The sequence below is a fragment of the Chrysochloris asiatica genome, unplaced genomic scaffold (assembly GCF_000296735.1).
Source record: "Chrysochloris asiatica unplaced genomic scaffold, ChrAsi1.0 scaffold00031, whole genome shotgun sequence".
Lineage (NCBI taxonomy): Eukaryota > Metazoa > Chordata > Mammalia > Afrosoricida > Chrysochloridae > Chrysochloris > Chrysochloris asiatica.
The window spans coordinates 21,434,618-21,447,716 of record NW_006408549.1 but is presented as its reverse complement, the minus strand read 5'-3'; the positions used below and the strand labels follow the sequence as shown (position 1 = coordinate 21,447,716).

The following is a 13,099-nucleotide window of genomic DNA, read 5'->3' as shown; positions in this document are numbered from 1 at the left end:
CTGCTTGGTATATATAACCAAGAAACATAAGTCATGACTTGAATAGATATATTCACATCAATATTCATTGCAGTACTATTCACAATAGCAAAGAGATGGAGACAGCTTAAGTATCAATCAGTAAAAGACTGGATAAACAAAGTTTTGTACATACACACAATGGAATACTACACAACACTGAATAATAATGATGAATCTGTATGATACCTCATAATATTGATGAACCTAGAGGATATTATGCTGAGTGAAATTAGTCAGTCACAAAAGGACAAATATTGTATGACACTCCACTATTGCAAAAACTCATGAAAATGTTGTATGACACTCCACTATTGCAAAAACTCATGAAAATGTTTTCATGCTAAAAGAAACATTCTTTGATGGTTACTAAGCATGGGAGGGAAAGTAGAGTAATCCATTGGCTAGAGGGTAGACACATGTCAACCTGGATTAGAGGGAAGGTAACATATGAGAGGGAGTTTGGCAGAAGAATGATGATGACAGGTGAAAACACAGGGAGTCATAATGAAAGGGCTAAAGGGGACAGAGGTAAATACTGTTATATACATAACCCTGCCTTAGGAGTAGCTACATGGACAGATAACACAGACTGAATGTATGGGAAGGAGACTGGGAGTTTACCCACAAATATATAAGGGTTTGACAGAGGATATTTATACATGCATATTTATCTTTGCTGCAAACATGCCTACGCATATGATGGAGTGTGCAGGGGGCAAAATGATTAAAACTTCTTAGACATTATCAGACACATTGAGACAATGAGTTGCTGGGCCTGGGGGATCAGAACCATAGTCTCAGAGAACACCATGGTCAATGCCATGACATCGTCCCCAAAGACAAGGTTCTATATCCTACTTTGATGAGTAGTGACTGGGATCTTGAAAGCTCATGAACAGTAATCTAAGGTGCAACTGTTGGTGTTGCCAGGCATGGAAGAAAGAAGAGTGATGGAAATCGAACATGCTTAGAATCTAGTCCAAAGGGTCAATGGAGCACATGAATATCAATCACCATGACTCTGAGACCAAAAGGACTAGATGGTGGCCAGCTACCACTACCAACAGCTCTGAAAGGGATCACACTAGAAGGTCTTGGATAGAGTGGGAAACAATATGGAACAAAACACAAAATTATACAAAAATAAAACGACTGATTTACTGGTCAGAAAGAGACTAAAGGAACTTAAGACTGTGGTCAAACAGTACATAGATATATGTTGTTGTTGTTAAGTACTGTTGAGTTGGTTCTGACTCAGAGCAACCCTGTATAGGATTTCCAAGGAGTGGCTAATGAATTTGAACTGCCAACCTTGCGGTCAAACTGACCTTACGGTCCAGTGCATTATCCCACAGCACCACACCAGGACTCTAGATAATTTGTTATACTCACCAAGGAATGGTCAACCATTGAAGATCAATAGGGCAGCATTTACCTAAGGACAAAGTTGAGAAGCGTGGAAAGGAGTATGGAATGGAAATAAGAAGCATAGGGAGGAAGTGGGATAATTGTTGTTCCATGGAGGGGATTACAATCATTGAGATGAAACAAAGTGTATGATTTGTTGAATGTAAAACTGATGACCTTCTCTGTAAACCTTCACTCAATTCAATAAAAAGTTTTAAAAAAAAAAGTTGGTCAAGGAGCTACCTACAGATATCAAGAGAAGAAAAAAGAACAATCTTGAAACATTCTCTTTTCTCTAAAAAGAAACTGTACAAAATATGGCTGTAGCTACCAAAGGGAAGGGCTTATCAAGCATAAGCATGGTGCCCAGCACACTGGGCATGAAATATATGCTAAAGAGTGATACCAGGCATACTGAGCATGAAATATGTGCAGAAAAATGATATCAGTGCCATTGAAAAGAATGAACAGGTAGCAGACACAATGATATAGGCAACCAGCAAAACACAGCTTCAAGTAACTGGAGCCTCCAGGCCAGCAGTGGACTCTAGACTCATTTGGGATGATAGAGACCACTGGGACACAGTTTTTGAAGGTGCACTTACAATATAGGACTTTGAAATAAATTACATGTACATAGCATAACAATGAAGGAGCTCTGGTAGCGTAGTGGTTACGAATTGGGCTGCGAACCTTAAGGTCAGCAGTTCGAAACTACCAGCCGCTCCGCGGGAGAAAGATGAGGCTTTCTACTGCCGTAAAGATTTACATCCTCGGAAACCCTGTACAGGGTCGCTATGGGTCGGAACCGACTCGACGGCACTTAACAACAACAACAACAGCATAACAATGATTATGCACACAGCACAACAAGAAATAGAAACCCTCATATTTTCCTTATGCCTTGCATTGGATCATTGCTTGTACCCTTAACGTATATGCAATGCATTGTGGAGGCTGCTGATTGACAACCTCATGCTAATGAGATCGACTTACAAAGTCTCCTGCCTGCTGGTAGCTTTGCTCTGCTCCATTGTGCCTTTCCACAGTGGGTCTCTGTTTCACCACAAAGGGGAGACTGACTGAATGGAAGAAAAAGAGAATAATTCTATTCAAACATTAGAAATGGTGCAAATAAGACCCAGCTGGTTGTGAGAAGTGTTTCACACATTGGTGACCTACCCTGGGTGATTTTGTGAATTGGTTAGAATGTTCATTCAAGTCAGATGGGGCAGGGGTTGTTAGGAGATAGACAGAAATAGAGGAGAAGCAGAAGCAAGAAAAAGGCATCATGTAACCAGGTGTATCATGACAGCTTGCTAAGAAATGTTTGCAGAAAAATTAAGTTAGATTATGACTGATCTACTTAAAGATACAAACCCATCTCCACTTTGCAAGCTCTATCTTCATCATAAAAATTGTCCAAGAAAGAAAATGTTCAAAGGCAACCGCTGTAATACAAAAACAAAAGTATTAAAAACAAACAAAAACATTTAGCTACCTCCTGGAGAACCTAAAGGTGAGTCGCTCTCTACCTTGCTGTGAGCCAATGATGGAAGCTCTGTGAGGAGGGCCTGCTCCCACTGAGAATGACAGTCACTCTGTTAGAAGTGAAAGAAGGACAACACCAACAGAAATAAAAAGGAATCAAATTAGTGGTGTTTGAACCTTTAAAGGGAGATAATAGTCCAAATATACTCCTACTTTGTCCAAGTTAATAAAGACATCATTTCAGCTTAACAGAAACTGAGAGGCCAGGATTCCTATTTATCTAATAGCTTGGCTATCTTCACGGACTTAATCCATACCTACTTTACCTCCCTACACATGTGTTGCCATGAATTGGAGTCAACACTACAGTATCTGGTTTTACATTCATAGACCTTTGTATTCAACTCTTAATATCTATCAACTTTCTATCCCCATGGCCTAATGAAGAGCTTCATAGTTTCTGACTGCCTCTCCTTCTGAGTTAAGAAAATATTCTAAAACCATGCAAAGAATCAAAACTATTTCATAGCACCACGAGAGATGGAGTTGCCATAGAAGCACCAATAAAAAGTTCTTCTTATATACAAACTACATTTTGTGAAGGCTGTAAACCCCAAACCCATTGCCATCGAGTGGATTTTGATGCATGTTGTTGTTGTTAGGTACCGTTGAGTCAGTTCCAACTCATAGTGACTCTATGCACAACAACAGAACAAAACATTGCCGGACCCTGCGCCATTCTCACAATTGTTCTGTTCAAGGCCATTGCTGCTTTCACTGTGCCAATCCATCTCCTTGGACGGCCTTTCTCTTTTTCTTTGGCCTTCTACTTTTCCGAGCATGATGTCTTTGTGCAGGGACAGGTCCCTCCTGACAATGTGTCCAAAGTATGAGAGAAGTCTCGCCATCCTGGTGTACTTCTTCCAAGACAGATTTATTATTTTGACAACTTCTGATATTTTCGATATTCTTTGCCAACACCATAATTCAAATGCACCAATTTTTCTACAGTCTTCCTTAATCACTGCTAACTTTCACATGCATATGATGTGATTGAGCATATCAGGGTTTGGGTCAGGTGCACCTTAGTCCCCAGAGTGACATCTTTGCGTTTGAACACTTTAAAGAGGTCTTTTGCAGATTTGTCTAATGTAATACACCATTTGATTTTTTGACTACTGCTTCCATGAGTGTTGCGTGTGAATCCAAGCAAAGTGAAGTTTTTAACAACTTCAACCTTTCTCCATTGATCATAGTATTATTTATTGGCGCAGTTGTTTAATTGAGGTGCCATCCATACTGAAGAGGCTGTAGTCTTTGTTGTTCATCAAGGCCTCTTTGCTTTCAGTGAGCAAGGTTGTATCATTTGCATATCACATGTTGTTAATGAGTCTTCCTCCTGATACCAGGTTCTTCTTCATATAATCCAGTTTCTTGGATTATTGCTTAACATACAGATTAAAAAGATAGGGTGAAAAGGTGCAACTCTCACGTATACATCTCCTGATTTAAACCATTCACATCCCTTTGTTCTGTTTGAATGACTGCCTCTTGGTCTACGTACAAGCTCCTCATGAGTACAATTAAGTGTACTGGAATTTCCATTTTTCTGTGTTATCTACAGAGTTGAGTGCTTTTGCACAGTCAATAAAGCACAAGTAAATATATTTCTGGTAGTTTCTGCTTTCAGCCCAGATCCATCTGATGTCAACAATGATATGAACAGCGACCCTACATAGGGTTTCCGAGGCTGTACATCTTTAGAGGGGCAGAGAGCCTCATTTTTCTCCTGTGGAATGGCTGGTGGATTTGAACTGCTGACCCTGGAGTTAGTAGTCCAATGTTTACCCTACCATGGCACCAGAAAACCTTTGTGATGACCCTAGTAATCTAAAGTAGCTCAAGTCTGCTACTTTGCCTAGAAATTCACTGTGACATCATCCGAAACACCTATATACATAGAGATACATAATTTTCTAAAATCTTGGAACAAAAACAAACCCAAACTTTTGCCCTCAATTCAATTCCAACTCACACCAACCCATCAGAACAGAGCAGACCTGCTCCATAGAGTTTCCAAGGCTGTAATCTTCACAGAAGCCCACTGCCACAGCTTCTTCCCACCGAGCAGCTGGCGGGTTTGAATGAACTGCTGACTTTCTCATTAGCAGTGGAATGCTTAACTACTGCTCCACCAACACTCCTTAGGATCTTAGAAACAAAATAAGTCTAAACATGGATCATATTTGTATGGATTTGACAGACAGAAGTAGTAAATAATTGTTGAGAGCAATATTGCATAAATTTATCCTTTTATTTATTTATATCTATAGGTCTCAGTCTATCTATCCGAGTACAGTCAAACACCAAAAATCTCCTGCCGTGGAGTTGATTACGACTCATAGGGACTTTATGGGACAGAGTATAATTGCTCATTAGGGCTTCCCAGCCTATAAATCTCTATGAAGTCAGATGGCCTCATCATTCTCCAAGGGAGGAATAGTGGTTTCAGACCAAGACCCTGAGGCTAGCAGCTTAAACCATGGTGCTACCAGGATTCCTGTGTTGTTGTTGTTAAATGCTGTCGAGTTGGTTCTGACCCAAAGCAACCCTTATAGGGTTTCCAAGGAACGGCTAGTGGGTTTGAACCACCGACCTTGAGGTACAAATTGACTTTGCTGCCACACCAGGACTCCATACCAGACTTCCTCTATATAGGTATAAATAATGTGATATCAAGAGTGATACAATTGTGCAAAACTGTACCTTACTTCTCTAATTTTACCTCTAATACAAAGGTCCTAGGAACCACAGGACACAACTCTCCCTTCTTGTGTGTTAAAGTATCTTGAAGATAACAGAGCTCTGTGCCTCTGGTTCACAATCATTTTGTTGTTAAATACAGTTGAGTCTATTTAGACTCACAGTTTCCCTGTGATCAGAAAGCCTCATCTCTCTCCCTCGGAGCAGCTGGTGGGCTTGAACCGCTAACCTTGTAGTTTTTTTTTGTTGTTGTTGTTGCTAAGTACCGTGGAGTCGGTTCCGACTTATAGTGACCCTGCACAGGGTTTCCGACGCTGCAAATCTTTTACGGGAGCAGAAAGCCTCATCTTTCTCCAGCATAATGGCGGGTAGTTTAGGAGTCCATAAAAATGCCTTCATCTCTTTTAAAATCAGAAGGAGAAAAATAAACCGTTAGGTCAAAGAAAATGTTTAAATGTATAATCTACTGTCTTTATATCAATGATGTCATAACTATTGCATATATGGAGTAAGGGAGCCATCCACGAGGCAAATGTACTACCTTTCTTCAAAACTCATAAACTTGCTTTCATCAAAAATATTATTTGCTTACTATCAAAAATGTCAGCTTCCTTGTTTCAACTTTGGGAAGTTCTCACTCTTTGCAAGAAATTTCCTTGTCCCAGATTCTTCTGCTCCTGAAAAGTTCGATTTTTTTAAAACATTTACCCAACTGGGAATTTCCCTTCCCCAAAGTTAGATTTTGAAAGTAGGAAGAGATGTGAACTTCATATGATAGTCTACTTTACAACGCAGACTAGGAAACGAAATGCGATCTCCCAGGTTCTTCTAAACCAGGACTGCAGACGGAGACCCGCGCGTCTTTTCTCGCAGTATTACACGACCGACCAGCAGGGGGCGTGGGATTATCCGCACCAGGCGCAGCTCTCACTTCAGCGCCGCAAGGACCGTATCCCTATATGCCCCAAGGTCATAGCTCTTAACCGAGCTCGCCTGTGACGGGCCAGGGACACCCAGGAGGGAGACTGCTGGACTGGGGACCCACGCAGGGATGGGGTCACTAGTGCAGGGCGAAAGGGCGCCAAAGCTAAGGATGCGATCACAATGGGACCAGGTGATGAAAGGCACTAGGGGCCTGGGTCCCGGGCCGTCAGCGCCGCCGCCACATCCCGTGCCGGGAGGGGGATGGGGTGCGCGTAGACGCTCCGCACCACAGTCGGACGGAGGAACCGGGAGCGGCCGCGGCCGTGCGCGCCCAACACTCGCAGGCTAGCTGGCCGCCCTGGGGACCCGGGGCCCGGGCCGCGAGCCGAGGACAGCCGGGCCGGCGGGAAAGGAGCTCCCAAACCTGCAGGGTGTTTGCCGAGAGGGCGTTTTCCCCTCCCCCAGCGCCTCGCCCGCCCGACCCGCCCCAAGCACAGGGAGATAACCTCCGCCCGTCACCTCCTCCTCCCCGTCGCCTGGGTCCACCCGGGGCCCCCTCCCCCGGGCCGCCCCCGAGTACCAAGTTGGCGGGAGCCTATAAAAGCCCGTGGCGGATCGACCCGTGGACACACCGTGCAGAGACCCGTGCAGCTGCCGCCAGCTCCACGCCAACTCCTGCTCTGCCCTGACCGCCGAGGCGACCATGTCCCATCACTGGGGATACGGCAAGCACAACGGTGAGTACGCGCGGCAGAGGCTGGTGGTGCGGCGACCCGGGCCCGGCTCTGCTCGGCGGCGCCCGGACCTGCTGTTTACCGAGACCAGGGGGATCCCAGGAGGCGCGAGTACTCTCGGGGCGGCTGCCCAAGCCGGGGATGCCCTCATCGCCCAGGCCAAAGGCCACTGTCGAGGAATCCCGCGTCCGGCGGCGGCGCTCGGGAGCCTGGGGAAGCGGGGCGCGCAGTCCCGGCTGCTGGTTCCCACGAACGTCCCTCCTGGGTTCCGATCCGAAGATCATCCTAATCGGACCCCGGAGGAAACGGGAAAGGGTTGTAGCGGGAAATTTTTTAGTTGCTGAGCCTAGAGATATTAAGGGAACCCCTCCCAGCTCACCCCCAGCGTCAGCACCACCTGTGGCTAAGGCCCTCAACATCAAATGTCCGGGGCATTTTCTCAGGCTGGTTTGATTTCATTGCGTTGCTTTCGGAGTTTTACCTTCATTTCTCCACTTGCATACTGAGCAATATTTAGGGGTTCACTAGAAATAGGGCTTTATCAAGTCCACGGATCTGGATTCTTCAAAGCCGGCTGTGGGAAGGGAGACATGCGTCCAGGGCTGTGGTGCCTCCCAGGTAGTGGGGGTTCTAACCATTAAGTGCGTGGTGCCGGGACAGAGCAGTGAGCAAAGAGCCCAGAGGTTTGGCAGGTGTGGTCGGAGCCCTGGGAGCCACTTGAAGGGTGGGGACGGGGAGTATGAGCAATTTCTATTCGATATCTCACTGCCAGTTGTGAGACATCGTTTAGCGGTTTAGAACTAATTGCCATAAACACTATTTTCAGTAGGTATGCCACTGGAGTTGTACACCTAATTACATCGCCGATGTAGTGTCTGCCCAGTTTCAGTTGCTGCATTTCAGAAAAACAACAATAAAAATCGCAAATATTATATGGCACTCTATTTGTTCTAAGAACTTTATGTGTGACGATTCTAATTTTTACAACCCCTCCATAAGATAGATGTTAGTATTACCCTATTTTACAAATGAGAAAATAAATGCACAGAGATTGCCTTTTCAAAGCTGTTAGTTACATGTTGTTAAGTGCCTTCTAGTTGTTTCAGACTCATAGCAACCCTGTATAGGGTTTCCGAGGAGCAGCTGGTGGGTTTGGATTGCTGACCTTGAGGATAGAAGTCCCGTGCTGATCCACAGCACCACCCCAATGTCCGCTAGTTACATGGTGCCACCCAAATCGGAACTCATGCAGATTGGATCCAGTATCATTGCCCTATTCTAGAGCTTCCGATATGCCCTTCCCCTAGGGGGGTATTCATTCACATGTTCTTCTCACTCCCAGGACCAGAGCAATGGCATGAGATCTTCCCCATTGCCAAAGGAGAACGTCAGTCCCCTGTTGACATCGATACCAAAGCAGCCAAGCATGACCCTGCTCTGAAGCCCCTGCATATTGGTTATGATCCAGCGACCGCTCGGAGGCTCATAAACAATGGTCACTCATTCAACGTGGAATATGATGACTCCCAGGACAGATCAGGTTAGTGTTTAAACAGTAATTTGGACCTTTTAGCCAGTAGCTGTTTCCCCAGTTTAAGAGGAGTGGTGGTGGTTATGTGCTGTGGAGTCAGTTCTGACTCATAGTGACCCAGTATATGGTTTCCTAGGCTGTAAATCTTTATGGGAGCAGAAAGCCTCATCTTTGTCCCGTGGAACAGCTGATACTTTCGAACTGCTGACCTAGAGCTCCACAGCCTGATTCGTAACTGTAACTACTGTAGAATAGTTAGGAGTAATGGTCGAAAACCCTCTAATACCACACACAGTCTGCCCCCTTATACTACAGATGTCATACTCTAAAACACCACTAGGGTAATTTTCATCAGAACATAAACTTTGAGAAGTAGGCAAATTATTTTGAAAAATGGCCTGCAATTGTTTTTCCCTTGTAAAATGCCTGGCTTTTATGTAGGACATTGAAAAATTGGATATGGCTATATATAATAATCACCAAAAGCAAGATCCCCTGGCAGTAAAGATCTACAATAAGATTTGAAAAGATTGAACTTTTAAGATTCTTTCTAAAATATTTTTGATGGAGCCCTGGTGCTGAATGGTTAAAACTCAGCTGCAAACCAAAAAAATCGGCATTTGGAACCTACCAGCTGCTTTGCAAGAGACAGATGTTGGTGTCTGCTTCCATAAGATTTATAGCATTGGAAACCCTATGGGGTAGTTGTACTCTGTTCTTTAATATAGTTATGAGTCAGAATCGACTCACTGACAATTGATCTAAAATAGTTATTTTCCTGTGTTGAATGTACAAAAAGTACATTTTAGCTTTTTCTTCAAGGTAGTAATGAGAATAATGAAACCTGTGAACTTAGAGTAATGAAATCCTTATAAACATTTATGAGTATTTCTTAGTATTGGGCTAGTGATAAAGGTGATAGTGTATCTTGGCATAATGTAGGGTGTCTATGAATGCTTCTTTTGTCTTTTTGTAGAAATAGGAGAACAATCTCATTCAGACATAGTAGCAAACTTCTTTGCCCACTGGTTGATTTGCTTGCCAGTGCCCTAGTTTCCTGAGTGCTTTCTTCTGAAGGTCACTGAATGAATGGTGCTATCAACACATTATGTTTGGTGGTCATGCCGGAGTGGGGGCAGTTGGAGGGAAGTAAAAGAAGATAAAGAGAGCATACAATATTGTTATCAAAGTGTGGAGAAATGACCTACAGCATTAATATATTATAAGTTATCATAATCAATATACATGTAGTCAAGTGGTTTGTTCTTTTTCATTAGCTATATAATATTTGGAGCAAACATTTGTTACACTTAGCTGCCAGCCAGTAGGTTGGAGGTTCTAATCCATCCAGAGGTGCCTCAGAAGAAAGACGTCGTAGTCTACTTCAGAAAAATGAGCTATTGAAAATCTATGGAACATAGTGTTGTTCTGACACATATGGGATTTTCATGAGTTGAAGCTGACTTGACACCAACAGGTTTATATAATATATTCAGTCCAGCTCTGAAGAAAAAAAAAAAAAAATTAGATTTCCCTCCTACCCCTACCTTTAAATATATTTTTTTTTTTTTACATTTGACTTTCTGAAACAATGACTCAGGAAAACATATCAATGGGAAATAATATGGAAATTATCTGAGAAATGTTTTCAACCTACTTGTACCCTTGTACACCCTTCCCCATTAAACATACACATGTACATATGAATGCCGTCACATGCTGTATCATAGTATCGTGATTTATTAGAACAGGTTGAGAATGTACAAAGCAAATTCTTCTTAAGTGATTCTGCAACCTTGCCTTCCCAAGGAAGCCTCTAATCCCCTAAATCAGTAGTCAAATGACTTCAATTAAACATAAAGAAAACACTTTGTTTCTTCTGTGTAAAGGATATTATATATTTAGATTCTAAAATGGCAAGGTGAAAGAAAGGTTATGGGAATATTGTGCATATGCAAAGGATGTTATGAAATTACATATTTATTTTAAAAGCTAAATGAAGGGAGCTATTATACTTTGTAGCAGCATCAATGGGCTCAAGTGTGGAACAGTAGTGAGGATAGCCTAGGATCTGGCAGTGTTTCATTCTGCTGTGCATAAGGTCACTATGAGTCGGCACCGACTCGATGGCACCTAACAACAACAACAACAACAACAAATTGTACTCTGTAGCTGATAACTTTTTTTTTTTAAGAATCACTATGAATGTATGTTTCATTTTTTGCCAATACAAATCATTGTTTTCAATGATATTTATTAAATTATATACTTCACTGGATGCTGTGTAGACACTAGATGCCTAATGTCCTTTTTTGGAACAATGAAAAAGCAAGTGTTTAGTAAATGGAATCAGATAAGGTAATTCCCTAAATTACATACAAATTTGATGATGCAATGAATTGTTCCAAAAGTGTGTGTTTCCTGGAAAGTGGATTCAACATACAGTCTGGTGGTAACAAGCATAGACTAGGGTTTGACAGGCCGGGGCTCAAATTCAGACTCTGCCACTAACTAAGCCCGTGACTCAGCATTATTGCAACTTAAGCTCTCTATATTTTGCTTTTATCAACTAAAACATTTTTAAATTGAGCTAACACTAATGTCTACCACAGAGGAAGACTATTGAATATACCATTAAGTGCCAGAAAAAAAGCACAAATCTATCTTGTGAGAAGTACAGCAAGAATGTTTATAAAGAAGGATGTTGAGATGTTGCTTTACTTACTTGGGCTACGTTATCAGGAAGGACCAGTCCCTGGAGAAGGACATCATGCTTGACAAAAGTAGAGGGTCCATGAGGAAGAGGAAGACCCTGAGTAAGATGGATTGTTTAGTCCATTGTTGAGTGCCTGCAACCATGGACTTGCAGTAATGATTATGAAGATGGCTCAGGATCAGTATATCATTCTGTTGTGCATAGGATTGCTATGAGTTGGAACCAATTCAGTAACAATGTACCTAACAACACTATTCATCTATTGTCATTGAGTGCTGGATTCTAACTCCACGTAACAGAATAAAACTGCTCCATAAAGTGTTCTTGGCTGTTATCTTTTCAGAAACAGATCTCCACAGAGATGCTGGTTGAGTTCAAACTGCTAACATTTAAGTTGGCAGCTGGATGCTTAGTCATTGTGCCACCAGGGCTCCTTGTTATCCATCTAATTCTTAGGGGAAAAATAAAAAGGTGGTGGCGATGGTTGTGTGCCATTGAATAGGTTCCGACTCATCACAGCCCTGTATATGGTTTCCAAGGCTGTAAATCTTTTTTCTTTCTTTTTATTTTTTTAAATGCTTTATTGTGAATTATGTGATAGTTTACATGGGAAAACATTAGCTTTACATCCATCCTACCAGATATTGTTTCATTGCCATGGCTACAATCCCCTCCATGAATCATCAACCAACCCCCTGTTCATCAGCACACAGCCCCTTTCCCTCTCTGGGTCTAGAGTTCCTAGCCGCTCCATCTCTCCACGTCATCATCTCTGGCGTCCTATTTCTCTGGGTAGGGTTACTTCGCTCTTGTCCCTTGATGGTCCCAGACTGCAAAATCAATCACTCCCCTCCTTTTGCTACAAAACCTTCACCATTATTACATTTCCAACCTTCACAGTTAGTCCTGATAGCAATTAATTCACTATTGTGCCACATGAGTGCTATCCCCATCTCCTTTCATCAGCCCTGCTCAGACAGATTGGATACTACTCAGTGGAGATTCTACCTTCCTCTGTGCCCTCTGGATCTAGGCTCCCTCTTGAAAGCTTGTAAGCCAGTCACTTCTTGCCTTTGAAGCACTTCCTCCCTCCATTTTGGGTAGCCAATGTCCAAGTTGCCCATCCCTGTCTACTCTCTGTGTGGAGGGGTGGGAATAATCCTCGCTGTAAAGATTTGTTCCCTCTTTTGAGCTACTGCATCCATAGGTGTAGGTCAAGCTCATCAAATAGTATCAGATCACTCTTTTTTTCCTCTTCTAACTTCTTTTAGTTGAGTTATGACCATCCAGCCATTGAAGCTAGGTCAAGTGGGTATTATCTGCAAGTATGGGTGTTCTTGTGCATATGCCCTCTCTTCTTATCAGCTGGATGTTTCACTCTCCATTCTAGTCCTCCGTGACTATGTCACTGACTCTGGACCCAGGAGTCCCCAGGTCTTGCCATACTGCTGGTCAACCAGGTCTCAACTCGGGTTCACAGGAGTCTGTTGAACATGGTAGGGCTTAGCTCAC

General features: G+C 42.9%; 1 protein-coding gene across 1 annotated transcript in view; it reads left to right on the top strand.

Moving 5' to 3' along the window:
• The first annotated feature begins 7,309 nt into the window (after nucleotides 1–7,309).
• Nucleotides 7,310–13,099, top strand: part of CA2 (carbonic anhydrase II) — a 21,438-nt gene continuing 15,648 nt past the window's right edge. The window contains exons 1-2 of the mRNA XM_006859237.1: nucleotides 7,310–7,343; nucleotides 8,683–8,880. Coding sequence (XP_006859299.1) covers nucleotides 7,310–7,343; nucleotides 8,683–8,880 — 232 coding nt within the window. The remainder of the gene's footprint in view (nucleotides 7,344–8,682; nucleotides 8,881–13,099) is intronic.